We start from the raw sequence: 20,628 nt of genomic DNA, 5'->3' as shown, positions 1-20,628 counted from the left end.
AATTCTAAAATTTGCCCAATCCTCATACTTAGAACATTTTTGGCAACTTTATATGCCTCCTTTCATTTTGCAAATAACATGAATTAACTAGAAACAATCCATTCTTGTTAAGATGAGTAGCACATGATAGTTGGAAATTATATCATTTGCTGGGTGATAGGAGGTCTACATGGACATGGAAAGATCTTCTCAGTGTAAGCTGTTTGAAAGGCCAATGAAGTGATCGATTCAGTTAGTCAACAGCATTACTCAGACAACAGGAGTCTCCCAAAATGATTTTACCCAACTGTTCTCCTGAAGGTGCTGTTTCTTCTCTTCCATATTCCATATACATCATCAGTCAGGAAATTGCGAATTTCCACATAGTCAGCCATGAGCCGAGGCGATGGGGAGTAAAATTTCCATCGGTTTCCGATCTCCTGCCATAACCTCAGCAGAAACACCAGGGAAATGCCATAAAACACCATTACTGACATTTCTCTCTCCAATTTACCTACAAGTTTGTTTTGTTAAAAACCTCATTTTAAAACATATGTTAGAATTTAATGCTTCACCATTAATGGATAATTAAAACAAACATTGCTCACCTTGCCAGTCATATTCTATTAACAGTAACTGTGTGAAAGGGGCGAGAGCAAAGGTCAGGCCCATTCCTGATCGTGCAATCGCGTAGGCAGTTGCTAGTCGTTTTTTGAAGTACTTTGCATGCATCACAGTTGCTGCTTGATAAAGAAAGGCAAAGCCGATTCCTGAAACAAATGTTCACAGATTAACTTGTGTCAATTTGATTTTTCTGATCTTCTTTACAGTCACAGCTAAGGCAGGATTATGAATGACCTGCTCCAAAACAGGTCACAAGGCAGTGAGAACACCTATCAATTGGATCTTACCATCTCTCTGGTTTACCCACCTTAGAGCCCCCAGGGTCATCTCTTCTACAGGACTGAGTCAGATCAGCAACTTTGGAAATTGGAGACGTGCACGTTTCCCATGTATAGGGATCTCAAGACATTCATTCACACCACAAAGAGTGGTTCATGTGTGGAATGAACTTGCAGAGGAATAGTGAATGCTGTTACAGTTACAATGTTTAAAGGACATTTAGCTAAGCACACGAATAACAAATGTTTGGAGGGACATGGGCCAAGTGCAGGCAGGTGGGATGAGTTTAGTTTGGGATTATGGTCGGCATGGACTGTTTGGCCTGAAAGGTGTGCTTCGGTGCCGTATGACTCTAACTGTATCGTAGTATGAGGCTATTGGGATTTAGACAGGCTCCTGCTTTTAATTCACGTGCTCATATTGCTCATTCGCTGAGCTTATGCTTCCAAGTGAAAACATTCATTCATCACAATGAATCAAATCTCCAGTTCTGCTAATTCAGGCTGGTCAAACCTTAAACCACTTACACATCCAAAAGAAGTATAACATTTCTTTAATGATACCGATGCTAATATGAATTCCAATATCATTTTGAAAAAACATTGATGGCAATGTGGGCATCATTTATTGCCTTTGAGAGGATGGTGGTGAATCACTTTCTCGAATGTTGTACAATGGACTGTGAATGACTGAGAACAGGAACAGGGATGTGAGCAAAGCGTTTTGCTTTGTACTGTGTAGGACATCATCCAAGAAGCAATTTGAACAGTCACAACAAATCCTTGCATAAGAGAAGGGTGCTGATTTGTTCAAAGTTGATGGATTGGTGTGGAGAAAACAATAGGAAACAATGGGCTCCCTAATCTCAAACAAGGCCCTGGGTTGGAACATGTTCCTTTTGCTAACCAAGAACAGATTCCCGAGAATGAATATACATTGGTTTTTGCAAACGTTCATGAGCTATGTTGACAAGCTCAGCTGAAGATGTGAAGTGACCTGTAGCAATTATGCACTCTGGATTGTTCAGCTTCAATGCTGAATAAATGCATTGGCTATAGGTCCTAGTGACTGGCTTATCCAATGAAACAGTGTGTTCCTCTGGCCATTTGTGATAGACAGTGTACAGAGCGCACCCAAACATCCCACACTTACAAAACCCAAAATAGAATGTCTGTTAAAAGTAATTCTGCACTTGGACAGCATTTGCTGAACTCACTAATGCTAAATAACTTGTGCAGTTTACTATGCTTAGTCTCTGTCTTATTACAATAAAATCACCTCACCTCAAAACTCTCTGTGGCCTCATTCCTCTTCATGTCTGTAATCTCCCCTAGCCCTACAAACCTTCACAATCTTCACGCTCTCTAATTCTAGCCTCTTCACTCCTCAATTGGTGGTCATGCCTTCAGCTGCCTAGACCCTCAGCTCTGGATTTCTCTTCCTAAACCACTCAGTCTTGCTATCTCTCTTTCCTCCTTTAGAGATATTCCAGGACACTTACCCCTTTGACCAAGTGCCTGGCCATTTATCCTCACCTTGCATTAGTGTCAGGTTTTGCTTTAAAACTTCCTATGAAGCACTTTGGAACATTTGGCTAAAATTTGTCAATCTGAGTATAATACAGGAAAATGTGATGTTGTTCATTTTAGCAGGAACCACTAATTATTTAACTGGGGAGAGATTGCAAAACTCTCAGGTACACAGGGATCTGGGCATCCTGGTACATAAATCTAAAGAAAACAGTATTCAGATACAGAAAGTTAAATCAAATACAATTTGTTTACTGCAAAGATAACTGAATATAAAATTAGGAATATGCGGCTACATCTATGAAATTACAGCTCAAGGCCAGTGTATAATTTTGCTAAAGAAAGGATACGCCTCAAATGTATGTAAATATTGTGTGGTTCAAGTAAGAGATGTCTTGGTTTGTTTGGACAGAGTCAAACTCCAATGTTTGTCCGAAACAAAAACAAGCTGTTGGAAAAGCCCAGCAGTTCTGACAGCATCTGTGCAGAGAAATCAAAGTTAACATTTAGGTCTTGGTGACCTTTCCTTAGAACTCAGGATTCTGAGGAAGCGTCACCGGACCCAAAACATTAATTTTGATTTCTCTGCACAGATGTTGCCAGACCTGCTGAGCTTTTCTAATAGTTTGTGTTTTTGTATCTGATTTACAGCATCTGCAGTTCTTTTGGTTTTTATCTAATGTTTATCTCCTTGATACGCTACTGTACAGAACCAAACTTTGTTCGTGATGATGTATATATAAAGACTTTGTTATGGATAAAATATATTTTGAAATTGAAAAAATGCTCAGAGAAGATCCATTGAACTGATGCCTTGGATGAACAGATTATTTTATAAGAAAGCATTCAGCAGGTTTGGGGCCTGTATCCATTGGAATTTAGAAGAATGTTGTCTCCTCTTGTTGAGAGAGTTCAAAGGGCTAAATTGCCTATTCCCGTGTCTAATTCTTCATCTCTTCCAAATTTTCTCAAAGGGAATTTCTTCTCATGTTCTATAACGAGGTGCATATGAACACTCTGATTTTTATGATAGGTCATCACAGAACAACGTGAGATTATTATTTGATTGTGCTGAAACTTGATCTCAAAGAACCCCTGGAATGACGGAGCAGTTCCTCTTAAAGATGGTGAAGATGTTAGTGCGTATGACACTTTTTAAAAGCAGAACTAATGATTCTTACCAACAACGGCACCGAGGGATACATAAAGGAAGAGGACACTGGTGGCCAGGATGCTGATAAGAAATCCACCACTCACGAGGACAGCTCCGAGAATTGAAGTCCATCGATCCCCCAGCTTGCCACAGGCGATTGAAGCAATCGGACCTGAAAAAGGTGATTAAATATTTGATATATCTTATTCCTTAAAGCTAATCTCTGTTTCCATTTGGGAGAGTTGGTATAAAATGTATCTACCAGTATTCCTGCTGTGTACGCAGTGCTGACAGACAGTGTTAATACAAGAAGCTCAGAGAGAGAATGGACAGAAGACAAGAGTGAAAATTGGAAGTGGAGTTAAAGGTCTAAGAGACCTGAAGATCTACTCATGGATAAAAAAAAAATCAGAATATTTGAAAATAGTGGCAGTGCAGAGGGATTTGGGCAAGAATGGAGGATGGTGAGTGAAGGAATAGCCAACTGATTGAAGCAGAGGATGGGAAGGTCAGGAGGACAGGACAGATAGAGAACTTGAGGTAAAGGTCTGAGATCAAGCAGCCGAGCTATCCAAGAGTGAAGCAAGGGGTGATGGATATTCACATCACTTCTGAAGCTCAGGATATGACCCACAGCTTCAGACTGATTTGTAAAGATGTAGTAGACATTTGGGAAAAACAGATGATGGGGAAGTTGAAGCAGGGCAGTGCATGCATGAGGGATATTGTATAAAATCAGGAGATCAGCTACAGTACAGATGGAGGCCAGTCAGCCCATTATGTCTGTACTGACCCTCTATAAGAACCAACTGTGTTGGTTTTAACAATAGAATCAAGTGAGGGAGGGAGAGAGAGAGAGAGAGAGAGAGTGGAGACAGACCAGTAACTAGCAAGACAGTGGAAGGAGTATCCTTTAAATAGAGCAGAATGGAAAGACAGTCTATTAACCAATGAGAGAGCGGAGTGAACTGCGAGTGAGTGGACAGTGTTGTTATACACTAGAAGGTAACTGTTTCTAAACAAAGTCCAAGATCACACTTTTATATGGTGCTTTATTTCAATAAACCATACTTCATAAAACTCAACTCTTGATTGATTACTAACTCTCCATAGTTACACAACTGTTACACTCCCAAACTCTTCATTAATACATCATCTGTTCCTTCATTCCATTCAGTCTCAGGCATCCTTTCAGACCAGATTAAATGATGACAGAAGTGTCATTTAGCAGTAAAAAGCAGAGACAGTGACCATTAAACAGTGCAGGAGGTACAAGAAATTAAAGTATGGGAGAAAGCTAGCTAGAATTATGAGAACAGATAAGAAGAGTTCCAACAAGTATTTAAAAAAGATAAAGTTTTGCCTTCTACAGACCAAGTCTGTGAATTAATAATAGAAAAGAAGGGAATGGCAGCTGAACTGAACAGATATTTTTGCCTGAATTGTACAGGATACGAATAACATTCCAGAACTAGCTCTGAATCAGAAGGTAAAAGGGAATTACAGAACTGAAAATAATTACAATCACCAGAGAAAGGATTATCAGAGAATTGTTAGACTAAAATCTAACAAGTTCCCTGGCCCTGATGGGTTTCACAGAAGGGAGTTAAAAAGGAGTGGCTGCTGAAATGGTTGACACATTGTTTGCAATTGTCTAGAATTCTATTGAAGAAAAAAGAGGCAAGAAACAGGAAGCGATGGGCCATTTAGTCTGATATCAATCATTGGGAAAACATTGGAATCTATTATGCCAGTGGTTATAGCTGGACATTTAGAAAACCTTAATGCAATCAGTGCTGAGGAGACATGAACATTTTTTGGATTAGATTCCTTATAGTGTTAAAACAGGACCTTTGACCCTCTGAAGAGTAACCCATCCAGAACCATTTCCCTCCTAACACGAACACTACGGGCAATTTAGCTTGGCCAATTCACCTGACCTGCACATCTTTGGATTGTGGGAGAAAACCGAAGCACCCAGAGGAAACCCACGCAGACACGGGGAGAATGTGCAAACTCCACACAGAGAGTCACCCGAGGCTGGAATCGAACCTGGGACCCTGGTGCTGTGAGGCAGCAATGCTAACCACTGAGCCACACCTTTTTGAAAAAAAAATCATAGCTGACTGATTTATTAGAGATTTTTTGGGGAATTAACAAGCAACACTGATAATGGAGAACCAGTGGATATACTCTATTTGATTTACAAACCCTAAGAACTAAGAGTAGGAAGAGGCCATTCAACACCTTGAATGTGCTCTACTATTCATGGCTGCTCTAATCTCATTGTCTACTGCACTTTTGTGTTCACTCTCCATAACCCTTCATCCCATTACTATTTAAAAATCTGACGATTTCCTCCTTAATTCACTCAATGTTTCAGCATCCATTGCACTCTGGGGCTAGTGAATTCCATTGAGTCACAAATCTTTGAGAGAAGCAATTTCTTCTCATCTCAGTTTTAAATCTGCAACACCTTATCCTAGAACTATAATCTCACATTCTAGGTTACTCCACATGAAAAAACATCCTAACTCTGTCTATTTTGTCAATCCTTTCAGCACCTGATAGACTGCAATTACGCATTTGATAAGGTGCCACATCAAAGGTTATTTTACACAAGATAACAGCTCATGGCAGAGAGGGCAACATATTGCCAAGGACAAAGGATGGTGTGACTAATAGTTAGCAGAGAATGGGCAAAAATGGGTCATTATTGGGTTGGCAGGATATGACGAACAAAGTGCCACAGGGATTAGTGTTGGGGCCTCAATTGTTCATCGTTTATTTCAATGACTTGGATGAAAATAATAAATGTATATTTACTAAATCGGCTGATGGTGCAAATAGGAAAACAAGTTGTGAAGAGGTTGTCAAATTTCTGCAAATTGATACAGATAGGCTGAGTAAGTAGGAAAACATTTGGCAGCTTCAAGATCTGCAAAAATGTGAATCTGTTCATTTTGATAGGAGAGGAAAAAAAGCAAGCATTTAAATGAGGAGAAATTGTAGAACTCCGAGCGAGAGGGATCTGGGTAGAAATCACAAGAAGCTACAGCCAGGGATTATAAAGGCAAATGAAATGCTGTCACTTATTGCAAGGGGTTTGGAATATAAAAATACAGATGTTTTGCTCCATGTAATTATATAACCATGCGGCACAGAAGAGTCCCCTTGTCTCATTGACTCTGCACCAATAAAACCCACCCCAAATCTACACAACCCCACTTTCCTGCACTAGGCACACAGCCTTGAATGTTATGACATTTCAAGTGCTCATCCAAGTACTTTTTAAAGATTGGAAGGTTCCCTGCCTCAACTACCCTTCCTGGTAGTGCATTTCTGACCACCACCACCCTCTGGGTGAAAAGGCTTTTCCTCAAATCCCTCTAAACCTCTTGTCCTTCACCTTAAAATTATATCCCTTGTTATTGGTCCTTTGATGAAGGGGAATCCTATTCACCCTGTTGATGCCCCTCATAATCTTGTATACCTCTATCATTGCCCCCTCAGCTTCAAAGAAAACAACATTAGCCAACCTCTCTTCATCGCTGAAATGCTCCGCTCCAGGAAACATCCTGGTGAATCTCCTCTGCCTCCCCTCCAATGCAATCACATAGTTCTTATAGTGTGGTGATTAGAACTGCACACAGTACTCCAGCTGGGGTCTGACCAAAGTTTGTACAGCCCCTACATCACCTCCAAAATAAACAAAGAACCGCAGATGCCAGAAATAAGAAACAAAAACAGAAATTGCTGGAGAAACTCAGCAGGTCTGGCAGCATCTGCGGGAAGAAAGCAGAGTTAATATTTCAAATCCAGTAACCAGTTCTGAAGAAGGGGCATTGGATCCAAAATGTCAACTCTGCTTTCTCTACACAGATGCTATGAGACCTGTTAAGTTTCTCCAGCAATTTCTGTTTCTGGTCCAACATGTCCTCCCTGCTCCTATAAACTATGCTACAACTAATAAAGGCAAGCATCTCATATGCTTTCTTAACTACCTCAATAATCTGGCACCTTCAGAGACTTGGAAACAAGCATCCCAAGATGCTTCTGAGTTTCCTGGGTTAGAGGCGGGTGGACAGGGGCAGTGGGGATGAGTGGGAAAGTGGTTAGTTTATGAGGAAAGTTTATAAGAGGTCATCTATTTTATAAGAGGTCATGCAAGATCCTGAGGTTGTTGGTTTACGAAATGAATTTTCCTTTTGTATGAGACACGAGGATTAAGGGACAGAGCTTAAAAATAATTGCATTTCCATTTCAGACAGAGACGAGGACAGTTTTTGTTTGAAATTGTCTCCTCCCGAAAGCCCTGGAGATGGGTCAGTGAATATTTTTAATTGCAATGGCAAACAAGGCTACGAGCCTGGTGCTAGAAATTGGGTTAAAATAGTTAGGTGGCTGTTTTTGACAGTGCAGATTTGATGGGCTGAAAGGCCTTCATCTGTTTTGTTGACTTCTCTGATTCTAGGACTGTATGAGGTAGAGAGATTCTTGACTAATGGGGCTAAGCAGGAAGAATGGTTCGATCAGGTTATGGTCATACTAAAGGTCAAGGAGTCAACGGGGCAAATTCTGCTCCTAATTCCTGTGTTTGTGCATATCACTGAGAAAAGAGTGGAAACAGAGCTCTCTGATCTGGGCAACAGAGCAGAGGTTACTGGAGGAAAGGTACGAGTGAGTTCAGGGCCAGTCTTTGTGCCAGGTCCCCTGCAGGAGGGTTGGTTTTGAATGATCAGTGCCTCAGTGCTGGGTCTGGGGGCTGAGGAGTGGGCTCTGCTGTTGCATGCAAAGCACCAACTGCAGTGAGTGGTCTTGCTGACTTCATAAAAGCCCTAATTCTGTTTATAAATGGTATACAGAGCACCCTCTACAAATATGGCTGTCTTTGTATGCCTGGTCCATGATGATGTGCTCTGATCCTCACCAACGGAACAACCACAGAATTCTACCCCGGTGAAGGAGAGCATCAAACAAAGCTCCAGCCTTCTTCATTTTGCTCATCCCAGTACTGTACCTCACCTCCAGCCAATCAGCGACAGATGTGGAGAGACCTGTCCAACCTACATCGCTTTCAATGTAAAACCAAAATTCTTCCAACCTCAGTCACTGAGCTCCTGTTTACAGATGATAGCTGTAAGCACACTTACTCAGGCACTAAACACCTTCCCGTCAAACACACTCGGAAACTGTGGCTGGGGTAGCAATCAATCACAGACACAGTGGGACATGGTCATGGTCACTACAATTAGTCAGTGGTATTTCCCAGGCCTTCTGAAAGAAAGGGAAGGTTATAATTGGATAATCTCGAACGAGAGGCCATAGTTTTGGGATAAGGGTCAGCAGAATTTAAAATAGAGATGAGGAGAGACTTCTCTCAAAGGGTTGTGAATCTTGAAATTCACTCCCCCAGAGTGGGGTGAATGCTGGGACATTGAGTAAATTTAAGGAGAGATAGACATATTTTTAATTAGTAATGGGTTAAAGGAGAGTGGGCAGGAAAGGAGTTGAGGGTGAGATGAGATCAGCCATGATCGTATCAAACGGGGAACAGTCATGAGGGGCTGAATGGCCTCCTTTTGCTCCTAGCTCTGATGTTTTCATAGATGGAGAGAATGACATGGAAAGTGATTTGGAGAACGGAGTGATGTTGGTGAATGTGGGACTGAGATGAAAGGTAATTGACCTGCATATTGAAATTCTGCACAGAAGCTGCCAGCGAGCTGAGGATTCCCAGTCTTTTGTTTTTAGTCTCGGAGGCAAAGCCTGTCAGTGGGATGGTCAGAGCAGCAGATGGCACTTTCACAGATGTGTTTCATGAGGTATGGGGGTATGGATGGAAAGGAGGTTTAGATTGTGATAGTGTGAACAGCTCAGGGATTGTTACAAGGAACACCTCAATGATAAAGGGGCCAGTTTCGTAACCAGGCACAAAGTTCTATGATCTAATTTTCAAAGTGACAAAGGCAGATGTAGCAGAATGGTTTTGGAGGAAATGATAAATGGAGTAGAGTGTGCAGTTGGTGCACTCATTGAAATGGTCTTTGTAAAGGCAGTAAATATAAACAAGGAAAAGACCTGGTGGGGAACAGCAATATTATACAGCGTGCGTGTTCGAACTGGGACAAGGAGGTGAACAGTGATGCTGATAAAGGTCCTTTGAGGGATTCCAGTGCAGGAGCCTCTTCTCACGGACTTACAAATCCATCCATTTTAACCTCATGCCCTTAAGGGATAGAGTCATCAGCATTCTCCCAGTCACCACTCAACCAGCTGACAAATGCTCATCACAACCAAAAGCTCCATCCCTTTTCCTGACAATGAGAAACACAGGAACAGAAGTAGGCCATTCAACCAGAGTGGCTGAACTCCACATACCTGCCATTAACATCTTTGCTGAACAAAAATTATCCGTACCAGATTTAAAACTAACAACTAATCCAGCAACCAGTACCATTTGTGGAAGAGAATTCCAAACCTCTCCCACTCTATGTGTAAAAGTGTTTCCTAATGTCTCTCCTGAATGCTCTGGCTCTCATTCTCAGACTGTGCCCCTAGTTCTAGAATTCCCAACCAGTGGGATAGTTTATCTTTATCTACCTTGTCTTTGCCTATTAATATCTTGAAGACTGAGCAATTGACTCCTAACCTTCTAAATTATAGAGAAAATTAGTCCTAATTTGTATCATCTCTCCTGATAACATAATCCCTGAAGTTCAGGTATCATTCTTTGTAAACTTATGTTGTAATGTCTCCGAAGCCAATCTATCCTTCCTAAGGTGTATGCACAGATTGGCATTATCCATCTTCCTTGAGACAGACTTTTCATTATTGAAAGAAAGTGACCGTCTGACATTGATCTATGAGTGTATACATTTACAGATTAGATTATGATACTGTGTCAGAGGTGAGAAACCTATCAAAGATTCCAGACCAAGACATCAATGTCATTCAGCTTGGTCACAGCTGAGCAGAGCAGATGCAACTGCATCCTGATGACCAGCTGGAACAGCTCAAAAAGATCATCATCAATTCCTGATATATCCAATAGTTCTCTGAGCAACTACACTCATTGAGAGATAAACTGGGACTTTCCAAAATGTAGTTTTCAAAAGGCAAATAAATCATAATTCTGCAAATGCTATGTCAAGCCTTGTTAGACCATGTCCATATATGTAACTGAAAAAGATGGTTAGAGACAAAAAATAGTGCAGATGCTGGAATCCAAGGGAGACAGGCAGGAGGCTGGAAGAACACAGCAAGGAAGGCAGCATCAGGAGATGGAGAAGTCAACGTTTTGGGTGTAACCCTTCTTCAGGACTGAAAAAAATGAGCAATTAGCACATAAAACTATATAGGAGAAAGTGAGGACTGCAGCTGCTGGACATCAGAGTCAAGTGTGGTGCTAGAAAAGCACAGCAGGTCAAGCAGCATCTGAGGAGCAGGAAAATCGACATTTCGGGCAAAAGCACTTCATCAGTAATTGAACCATATACTGTCCTAACGTTAATCAGGAGGATGATCAACTAGAGTCCTTCAGAGAAAGAACTGCCCACCTTACCTAGTCTGGGCTACACAGGACTCCAGACCAACAGCAATGTGGTTGGCTCTTGACTCAATCAGCAAGCCACTCAGCTGTATCAACCACAAGGAAGGAGAAAAGGAACAGAATATCTGGCATCGACCCAGGGATCAGAGCAATAACGGCAGAAACAGCCCTATCAACTCTGCAAAATCCTCCTTTTGAACATCTGGGGGCTAGTGCCAACATTGAGACATCTCTCTCACAGACTAATCAAGCAACAGCCTGACGTTGTCTCTAAGGTATAATTCTGTGAGAATGACCATGTCCAAGACACCACCATCACCATCACCATCCCTGGATATGTCTGTCCCACCAGCAGGACAGACCCAGCAGAGGTAGCAGCACAGTGGGATATAGTCAGGAGAGAGTTACTCTGGGAGGCCACAACATTGACTCCAGAACCTATCAGGTCTTGTGGCTTCAGGTTAAACATGGACAAGGAAACTTCCTGCTGATTACCATGTACTGTCCTCCCTCGGCTTACAAATCAGTATTTCTGGATATTGAACAACACTTGGAGGAAGTACTGAGGGTGGCAAGGACACAACATGTCCTCTGGGTGGGGGATTTCAATGTTCACCACCAAGACTGATTCAGCAGCATCACTACTGACCGAGCTGGTCGGGTCCCAAAGGGCATAGCTACTAGACTGGTGGTGAAGGAACCAACCAGACGGAAAAACATACTGGACCTCATCCTTACCAATGTGCCAGCTGCAGATGTATCTCTCCATGATCTGTCCACGGCAGTATCAGTAAGAGTAAGTGAGGACTGAAGATGCTGGAGATCAGATTTGAAGAGTGCAGTGCTGGAAAAGCACAGCCAGTCAGGCAGCATCCGAGGAGCAAGAAAATCAATGTTTCCGGCATAAGCCCTTCATCCTGATGCTGCCTGACCAGCTGTGTTTTTCCAAACCACACTCTTAGTATCAGTAAGAATGACCACTGCACACTCCTTGTGGAGACAAAGTCCCTCCTTCACATTGAGAATACCCTCCATTGTGTTGGATGCATTGTCACCGTGCTAAATGGGACAGACTTCGAACAGATCTAGCAACTCAAGACTAGGCTCCCATGAGGTGCTGTGGGCCATCAACAGCAGCAGAACTGTACTCCAGCACAATCTATACCTCATGGCCCGTCATATCCCCCACCCAACCATTACCGTCAAGCCAGAGGGTCAACCCTGGTTCAATGGAGAGTGCAGGAAGGCATGCCAGAAGCAGAACCAAACATGCATAAAAATAAGGCATCAATCTGCTGAAGCTACAAAACAGCAGAAGCAGCAAGTGATAAGCAATCCCACAACTTTTGGGAAAGCAAATGTTAGCAGGACTTATACACTTAATGGTAAGGTCCTAGGGAGTGTTGCTGAACAAAGAGACCTTGGAGTGCAGGTTCATAGCTCCTTGAAAGTGGAGTCACAGGTAGATAGGATAGTGAAGAAGGCGTTTGGTATGCTTTCCTTTATTGGTCAGAGTATTGAGTACTGGAGTTGGGAGGTCATGTTGCGGCTGTACAGGACATTGGTTAGGCCACTGTTGGAATATTGCATGCAATTCTGGTCTCCTTCCTATCGGAAAGATGTTGTGAAACTTGAAAGGGTTCAGAAAAGATTTACAAGGATGTTGCCAGGGTTGGAGGATCTGAGCTACAGGGAGAGGCTGAACAGGCTGGGGCTGTTTTCCCTGGAGCGTCAGAGGCTGAGGGGTGACCTTATAGAGGTTTACAAAATTATGAGGGGCATGGATAGGATAAATAGACAAAGTCTTTTCCATAGGGTCGGGGAGTCCAGAGCTAGAGGGCATAGATTAGATTAGGTTACTTACAGTGTGGAAACAGGCCCTTCGGCCCAACAAGTCCATACCGACCTGCCGAAGTGCAACCCCCCCATTCCCCTACATTTACCCCTTTTACCTAACACTACGGGCAATTTAGCATGGCCAATTCACCTGACCTGCACGTCTTTGGACTGTGGGAGGAAACCGGAGCACCCGGAGGAAACCCACGCAGACACAGGGAGAACGTGCAAACTCCACACAGTCAGTCGCCTGAGTCAGGAATTGAACCCGGGTCTCTGGCGCTGTGAGGCAGCAGTGCTAACCAATGTTCCACCGTGCCACCCATGGTTTAGGGTGAGAGGGGAAAGATATAAGAGAGACCTAAGGGGCAAGTTTTTCACACAGAGGGTGGTACGTGTATGGAATGAGCTGCCAGAGGATGTGGTGGAGACACATTTAAGAGGCTTTTGGATGGGTATATAAATAGGAAGGGTTTGGAGGGATATGGGCCGGGTGCTGGCAGGTGGGACTAGATTGGGTTGGGATATCTGGTCGGCATGGACAGGTTGGACCAAAGGGTCTGTTTCCATGCTGTACATCTCTATGACTTTATGACTCTGTAGTCCTGCCACATTCAGTCTTGAATGGTGGTGGACAATTAAACAATTCACTAGAGGAGGCTCCCCCACAAATATCCCCAACCTCAATGATGGAAGAGCTCATCAGACCAAAAGACAACAAAAACAGAAATTGCTGGAAAAGCTCAGCAGGTCTGGCACCATCTGTGGAGAGAAATCAAAGTTAATGGTTCAGGTTAAGTCACCTTTCCTCAGAAACCCTACACATTAGTTTCTCTCCATAGATGCTACTAGACCTGCTGAGCTTTTCTGGCAATTTCTATCAATGTTTCTGCTTTACAGGAATTCTACAATTCTTTCGGTTTCTATTTAGTGAAAAAGATAAGGCTGAAGCAGTTGCAGCAATCTGCAGGCAGAAGTGACAAGTGGACATCCTCCAATGGTCCCCAGCTTCACAGATACCAGTCTTCAGCCAGTTCAGCTCATTCCACATGATAGCAAAAAATGGTTGGAGGCACTGGATACTGCAAAGTCTAATGGCCCTGACAATATTCCAACAATAGTACTGAAGGTGTGCTCCAGAAATTTCCACTCGCCTCGCCAAGCTGCTCCACTGCTAACCCATCAGTGTACTCTCGATCATCAGTAAAGTGATGGAAGGTGTCATCCACAGCGCTATCAAGCAGCACCTGCTCAGCAATAACCTGCTCAGTGATGCCCAGTTTGGATTCCACCAGGGCCACTCAGCCCCTGACCTCATTACAGCCTTGATTCAAACATGGACAAAAGAGCTGAATTCCAGAAACGAGAGTGATAGCCCTTCACATCAAGGCTGTATTTGACTGAGTGTGGCATCAAGGAGCCCCAGCAAAACTGGAATCAATGGCAAATGAGGGCAAACTCTCTGCTGGTTGGAGACATACCTGGCTCATAGGAAGGTGGGTGTGGTTTTTGGGGATCTGCCATTTCAGCTGCAAGACATCTCTGTGTGAGTTCCTCAGTGAAGTGTCATAGGCCCAACTGCTTCAACCATGTCCCTCCCTCCACCATAATTTTAGGAGTGGGGATGGTCACCAATGATTGCACAATATTCAGCACCATTCACAACTGCTCAGCTATTGAAGCAGTTCATGTACAAATGCAGGAAGATCTGGACAGTATCTAGGCCTAGACTGACAGGTAGCAAGTAACATTCACACCAGATAATGACCATCTTCAATAAGATAGAATCTAACCAAAGCCCCTTGACATTCAATGGCATTATCACCATTGAATTCCTCACTATCAACACCTTCATTGACTAGAAACTAAACTGATTTTGTCATAGAAATACAATAAGCAGATCAGAGGCGAGGAATCAAGCAGTGGTGGAAGTAGTGAATGTGGTGCCAATTAAATGGACTGTTTTATCTTTGATGATATCATGTTTCTTGCATGTTGTTGGAGTGGAACCCATCCAGGCAAGTGGGGAGTATTCTATCACACTCCTGACTTACACCTTGTAGATGGTGGACAGATTCAGGGGAGTGGGGAGGTGAGTTACCCACTGCAAAAAAAATGTAAATCTGTTATATTGTAACTATGTAAATAAATAATGTTTTGAATAAACTTTGTGACATCTGCCTCACGAAGAACTCTATGGTATATGTTATGTAGACTAACACCAAGAAAAACAGGAAGTGCATCAACCTCTCCAACCCTCAAAAGGTTTTTCTCAAGAGCTGCTCTGGTCCCGGATTTTGATCCTTTCACCATTTGGAGCCAGGTTTTCAGCTGTACAGGTTCAGTTCTGGAATTTTCTCTAAGTCTTTTCACCTCATCACCTCCTTTTAGATGATCCTTAAGAACTCACTTCTTTGACTGAGTATTTATTGTCAGTCCTAATATTGCCTCATGTGGTTTGATCACATGAATGTGAAATATGTTGGGACAGTTTATAAAAGTTTCTGAGCTGTACAAATGAATGTCAGTACTGTTGACCAGTGTGACTACTGGCTGATCCTCAGTCAGCCCCTTTGTACAAGAGAACAGCAGGCATCAAACACAAAGTGGAGGAATAAGCATCCTCAGTTAGCACTGAAAGCAAAGTTTGTTTACAGGAATAGTGCATTTACAGACAAACTTTCCAAGCTGATTAATAAACACAGCTTAAACCCATTCTCATCCTGGTGAAATAGTCCAGTGTTAATGTCATCATCAGCATCTAGTTACTCCAGCCCAAAGTCGAACACAAGCAGATACCAAATGCCGCTTCTAGCTCAGGGGCACCACCTACTGTACCAGTCTGGCATTGTCCCATCGCTACATCAGTCAGCTTCCCAGTTAGTTTCACCATCAACTTGTGGATAGAGCCATGGCAATCAGACGGCCCCAAACTCACTTCAATCAGAGTTCATCTCCACCACAGCAGTACCACGGAGTGGAGTCCCTGGTTTCTAAAGGGTGGGAGTGGGACGCTCGCTAAGTGACTGAGCTTTTCTGTTCTCGCCTGTGTCTCATTCGCATCTCCTTGTTTTTAATACTGCTTTGTCTTTAGTTAAAATGCCTAATCCCAAAAACCGAACTCTGCAACATTGACCATTGGGTAAGGAATTGGCCAATGAATGGTGTGAACAGAAAGACAAAGTGGGTTAAAGGGTAAATTACCATCTTGTGAAGCAGCCAAACCCTGAAACCTCACTTTTCAATCCCTGGTCTGTAAGGAAGTGAATCTACGCTGAAGAACTCGACCTGGGATCTCACTCTGATTGACATTCAGCATGGCCTGTAGTAATCTCATAGGGCTATACGACTCCACCCCCTCAGCCCCCATACCCTTCCTCAGCCTCAAGTTAAGTCTCCTCAGGTGAAAGTGAGCACTGCTATTGCTGGAGATTCGAGTGGAGAGTGTGTTGCTGGAAAAATACAGCAGGTCAGGCAGCTTCTGAGGAGCAGGAGAATTGACATTTTGGGCAAAAGCCCTTAATCAGGAATGAGGCAGGGATACAAGGGGTTGGTGTTATAAATGGGAAGGGGTTGGGGTGGGGTGGCGAAGGTAGCTGAGAGTATGATAGGTGGAGCTGGGGGTAAAGTTGATAGGTCAAAGAGGAGGGTGGAGTGGATAAGTGGGAAGGACGATGGACAGGTAGGACAGTGCAAGAGGGCGGTGCAGAGTTAGAAGGTTGGATCTGGGATAAGATGGGAGGAGAGGAAAAGAGGAAACTGGTGAAATCCACATTGATGCCGTGTGGGTGGAGGGTCCCAAGGTGGAAGATGAGGCGTTCTTCCTCCAGGTGGTCAGGGAGTGGCAATGAAGGAGGCCAGGGCCTCTTCAGGCCCAGTTTACCTGTCTGCCCCCTCACCCTGCCCTGGTCAAAACAATTCCCTCACCAAGCCCCCAGCCCACGTTTATTTAAATTCACATTTTATGCAGTCATAAAGGGCAGTGCGTTGAACTTTGTGATTTGGAGGAACCGGTGTTGGACTGGAGTGGACAAAGTTAAAAATCACACGACACCAGGTTATAGTCCAACAGGTTTAATTGGAAGCACTAGCTTTAGGAGTGCTGCGCCTTCGTCAAGTAACTGTGACAACCATCTGATGAAAGGGCAGTGCTCTGAAAGCTAGTGCTTCCAAATAAACCCGTTGGACTATAACCTGGTGTTGTGTGATTTTTAATTTGAACATTGTGAATGAATCAGCAAAATCACAAGCAAATCCAACCTCTGATAGCCATTCAAGAGCTTGGGGTTGACGGGACAGGTCTCTACAACTCTCCCTGGAATACCCCCACCTCCCTCCTGAATCCCAGCTCTACTCCCAACTCCCAGTTCCCCACCACCTTCAGTTCATATTTGGACCAGCCTTCCACCCATTCAAGCATCCCTTTGATTACTACACACTGACAAGTGCTGGGATGTTCCCAAACCCAGGTATGTCCAGCCTCTGTCCCTTGAGCCAACAGTTAGTCCACAGTCCTGGTTATCTGCATTTTCTTAGCCACCTGCTTGTTTCAGACAAAATTCTTCCTTTCCCATTGAACATCTGCCCGACTCTGGCACTAGCTGGAACCTCATAAGAAAGGACAGGATTCAAAACCATCCCCTCAGCGAGAATGAAATTACTGTTTGATTTATCATCATCGCTTGTCAATCTCCATTCAAATTTACATATAATCAATTAACCTTGGTATGTGGGGGGTTGCAGGATCTGTCTCCTGGGGATAAGGGGGAAAACAACAAAGGGCATAAAAAGCAAAGGAGCAAAACGATCAATAACTCCTTCCCTTGACTACAGGATGCATCAGTTTAAGATTCACTCCCTCAGGCAATGCTCCAAGCTCCTAATTACCTGCAGACAGGCGCAGACTAGACATGATGGACCCAACCCAGCTGATCTGCTCGGAGGAACCCCCAAACACGTCCTGGAAAGCCACAAAGAAAAGTCCAAAAGTCTTCAGTGTTCCCATAACCAAAACGTTCACCTGCAAATCAAGATCAAGGGTTACAGAACAGAAATCAGCCAATGTGAAGCATACAGTAATCCCTGAGCATCACAGAGCAACCTCTCTCTGTGGGAAACCCAACCTCACATCAGCCCCTTCCTGGGCTCCAGTTATTTCGACTTGATCTTGGAAAGGTTCAGGATTTCAGACAGATCCTTTCCTGAGCCGCTTTAGCATTTTACAGTTTGTATTTCATCATCATCAACAAACAAGCAAACAGGATCAGTGCCATGAGTTTGGAGAAAGCCCTCAAGTTGGACAAGGAAAGGATTTGCATGGGGTAATGTTTTAATGTGAATCAGATTGGTGATCACAGAACTGTTCCATAAGAGGTCATTCTGCCTTGTGTCTGTGCCAGTCTTCTGAGGGACAATGTGCATTAATAGCTCCCCAAAATGGGAGGGAGTTTTGAAAAGCTCAAGCAGCACCTTCAAAGTGATGGGAGTTGGGGGGTGGTTACATTGGCCGGGAAAAGCAGCAAGAATATAGACAGCAGTTACTGTCTGCAGAACCCCAATCACCAGTTCTTTAACCTGTATCCAACTTTACAAAAGCAAAATACTTTAGGTGTTGGAAATAAAAACTGAAGGTGTTAGGAGTGAGCGGGATCTGTTAATGGGCTGAAACCCAATGACCAGATCGGTTTGCTGCATGTCAAGAACTAGGAGTTTGAACATTGTGTTTGTCGGTGACATTATTTACATTTGACTCCCTCACTAATTAGAGCAAAGAACGATACAGCATAGTAATATGCCCTTTGACCTTCCATATTTAAACGGTCTTCATTTAACAGGACCCATACCCCTCTATTCCCTTACTATTCCTGTATTCATCCAGCTGCTTCTTGAATATTGCTGTTGTAAATGCTCATACACCTCCTATGGCAATGTGTTCCAGGCACCCATCACCCTTTGTGTGAAAAATGGACCTTGCATATCTCATTTAAATGTACCCCCTCACAACTTGAACTTGTGTCCCCTAGTAGCTGACTCCTGCACTCTGGGAAAAAGCTGCGTACTTTCCACTCTATCCAGACCATGCACAATCTTATAAACTTCCATTAGGTCATCCCTCAATCTCCTGTGTTCCAGTGAAAACAAACCCAGTCCATTCAACCTTTCTTCATCGCTAAAATCCCCCAGACCAGGCAACATCCTGGTAAACCTTTTCTGAACCCTCTCCAAAGCATCCATTTCCTTCTGGTAATGTAGTGACCAGAACTGTATGCAATAGATTGATCAGTGGCATTCGTCTGTTTAAGCTCCATTTTCACATCCATCTGACAATCATAACGCTCCTTTTCCCACCATGAGCACTCACTCGAACTTTCATTCCAGGCACTCTCTGAATCCGTTCCATTTACTCCTCTCTCCCCTCCATAACAACATTAAAATGATCATTTTCCAGCCCCTTTCAGTTCTCATGAAGTGTCATATCAGACTCAAAACATCAATTCTGTTTTTCTCTCTCTATGGATACTGACAGACCTGCTGAGTTTCTCCAGACTTTGTATTTTCATTTCAGATTTCCAGCACCCACGGTGTTTCACTTTTACCAGTAACATGTTGTGTAATTTACATGATGGCCATTGCCCGTCCCTAGTTGCCCCCTTGAGAAAGTGGTGGTGAGCTGCAGTCCACCTGATGTGGGTTGACCCACAATTCTCTAAGGAAGGGAATTCCAGGATTTTGACCCAGAGACACTGAATGAACAGTGATATATTTCCAAGTCAGGATGGTCAGCTTGGAAGGGAACTTGCAGGAGGTGGTGTTCCCAAGTAGCTGCTGCGCTCATCCTTCTGCCCTCGTCCTTCTAGATGGACGTGGTCTTAGGTTTGGAAGGTGCTGTCTGAGGATCTTTGGTGAATTTCTGTATTGTATCTTGTAGATAGTACACACTGTTGCTACTGGCGATCGGTGGCGAAGGGAGTGGATATTTAAGTTGCTAGATGGCATGCAAACAAATGGGTTACTTTGTCCTAAACGCTGTCTAGGCTTTTGACTAATTATTGAAATTGCACTCATCCAGGGAAGTGGAAACAATTGCATAAGCTTCCTGACTTGTGCCTGAGACAGGATTCAGAACATAGAAGGGGAGTTACTTGCTGCAGGATCCCTAACATCTGAAATACTCCAGTAGCTACATTTATATGACTGGTCTAATTTACTGCTCCTTGGATGCTGCCTGAACTGCTGTGCTTTTTCAGCACCACTCTAAACTCTGGTTCCCAGCATCTGCAGTCATTGTTTTTACTGAGTTCAATTTCTGGTCAGTAGTAAGCCCCAGAGGTTGAATAGTGGGTGATTCAGCAATGGTCACACCATTGAGCATTACCTGGCATTTATGAGGCACTAACGTTACTTGCCATTTGTTAACCCAAGTCTACAGGTTGCCAAGGGTTTGCTGTGTGTGGACTTGGGCTGCTTCAGTATCTGAGGAGTCATGAATGGTGCTGAGGAGTCATAAATGTGCAATTAGTGAACATCCCTCCTGCTGACTGTATGATGGAGGGAAAGTCATTGATGAAGCAGCTGAAGATGGATGACACTACCTGGGGAATTCCTGCAGACATGTCCTAGAATGGAGATGTTAGACCACCAACAACCACCACCATCTTCCTATGTGTCAGGTATGA

At 43.4% G+C, this 20,628-nt stretch overlaps 1 protein-coding gene across 3 annotated transcripts in view; it reads right to left on the bottom strand.

The window, feature by feature from the left end:
- slc16a4 (solute carrier family 16 member 4) overlaps nucleotides 1-20,628 on the bottom strand; it is a 114,397-nt gene that overhangs the window by 34,961 nt on the left and 58,808 nt on the right. For all 3 annotated transcript variants that reach the window (XR_011955488.1, XM_072563964.1, XM_072563965.1), the window contains 3 exons: nucleotides 17,840-17,972; nucleotides 3,593-3,736; nucleotides 588-749 (listed from right to left, as the gene is read on the bottom strand). Coding sequence is in view for 2 of the 3 variants with exons in the window: in XM_072563964.1 (XP_072420065.1) it covers nucleotides 588-749; nucleotides 3,593-3,736; nucleotides 17,840-17,972 (439 nt within the window). In the remaining variant the exon portion in view is untranslated. The remainder of the gene's footprint in view (nucleotides 1-587; nucleotides 750-3,592; nucleotides 3,737-17,839; nucleotides 17,973-20,628) is intronic.

Source organism: Chiloscyllium punctatum, chromosome 45 (genome assembly GCF_047496795.1).
Source record: "Chiloscyllium punctatum isolate Juve2018m chromosome 45, sChiPun1.3, whole genome shotgun sequence".
Lineage (NCBI taxonomy): Eukaryota > Metazoa > Chordata > Chondrichthyes > Orectolobiformes > Hemiscylliidae > Chiloscyllium > Chiloscyllium punctatum.
The sequence above is the reverse complement of the archived record's forward strand: the minus strand, read 5'-3'. Positions and strand labels throughout refer to the sequence as shown.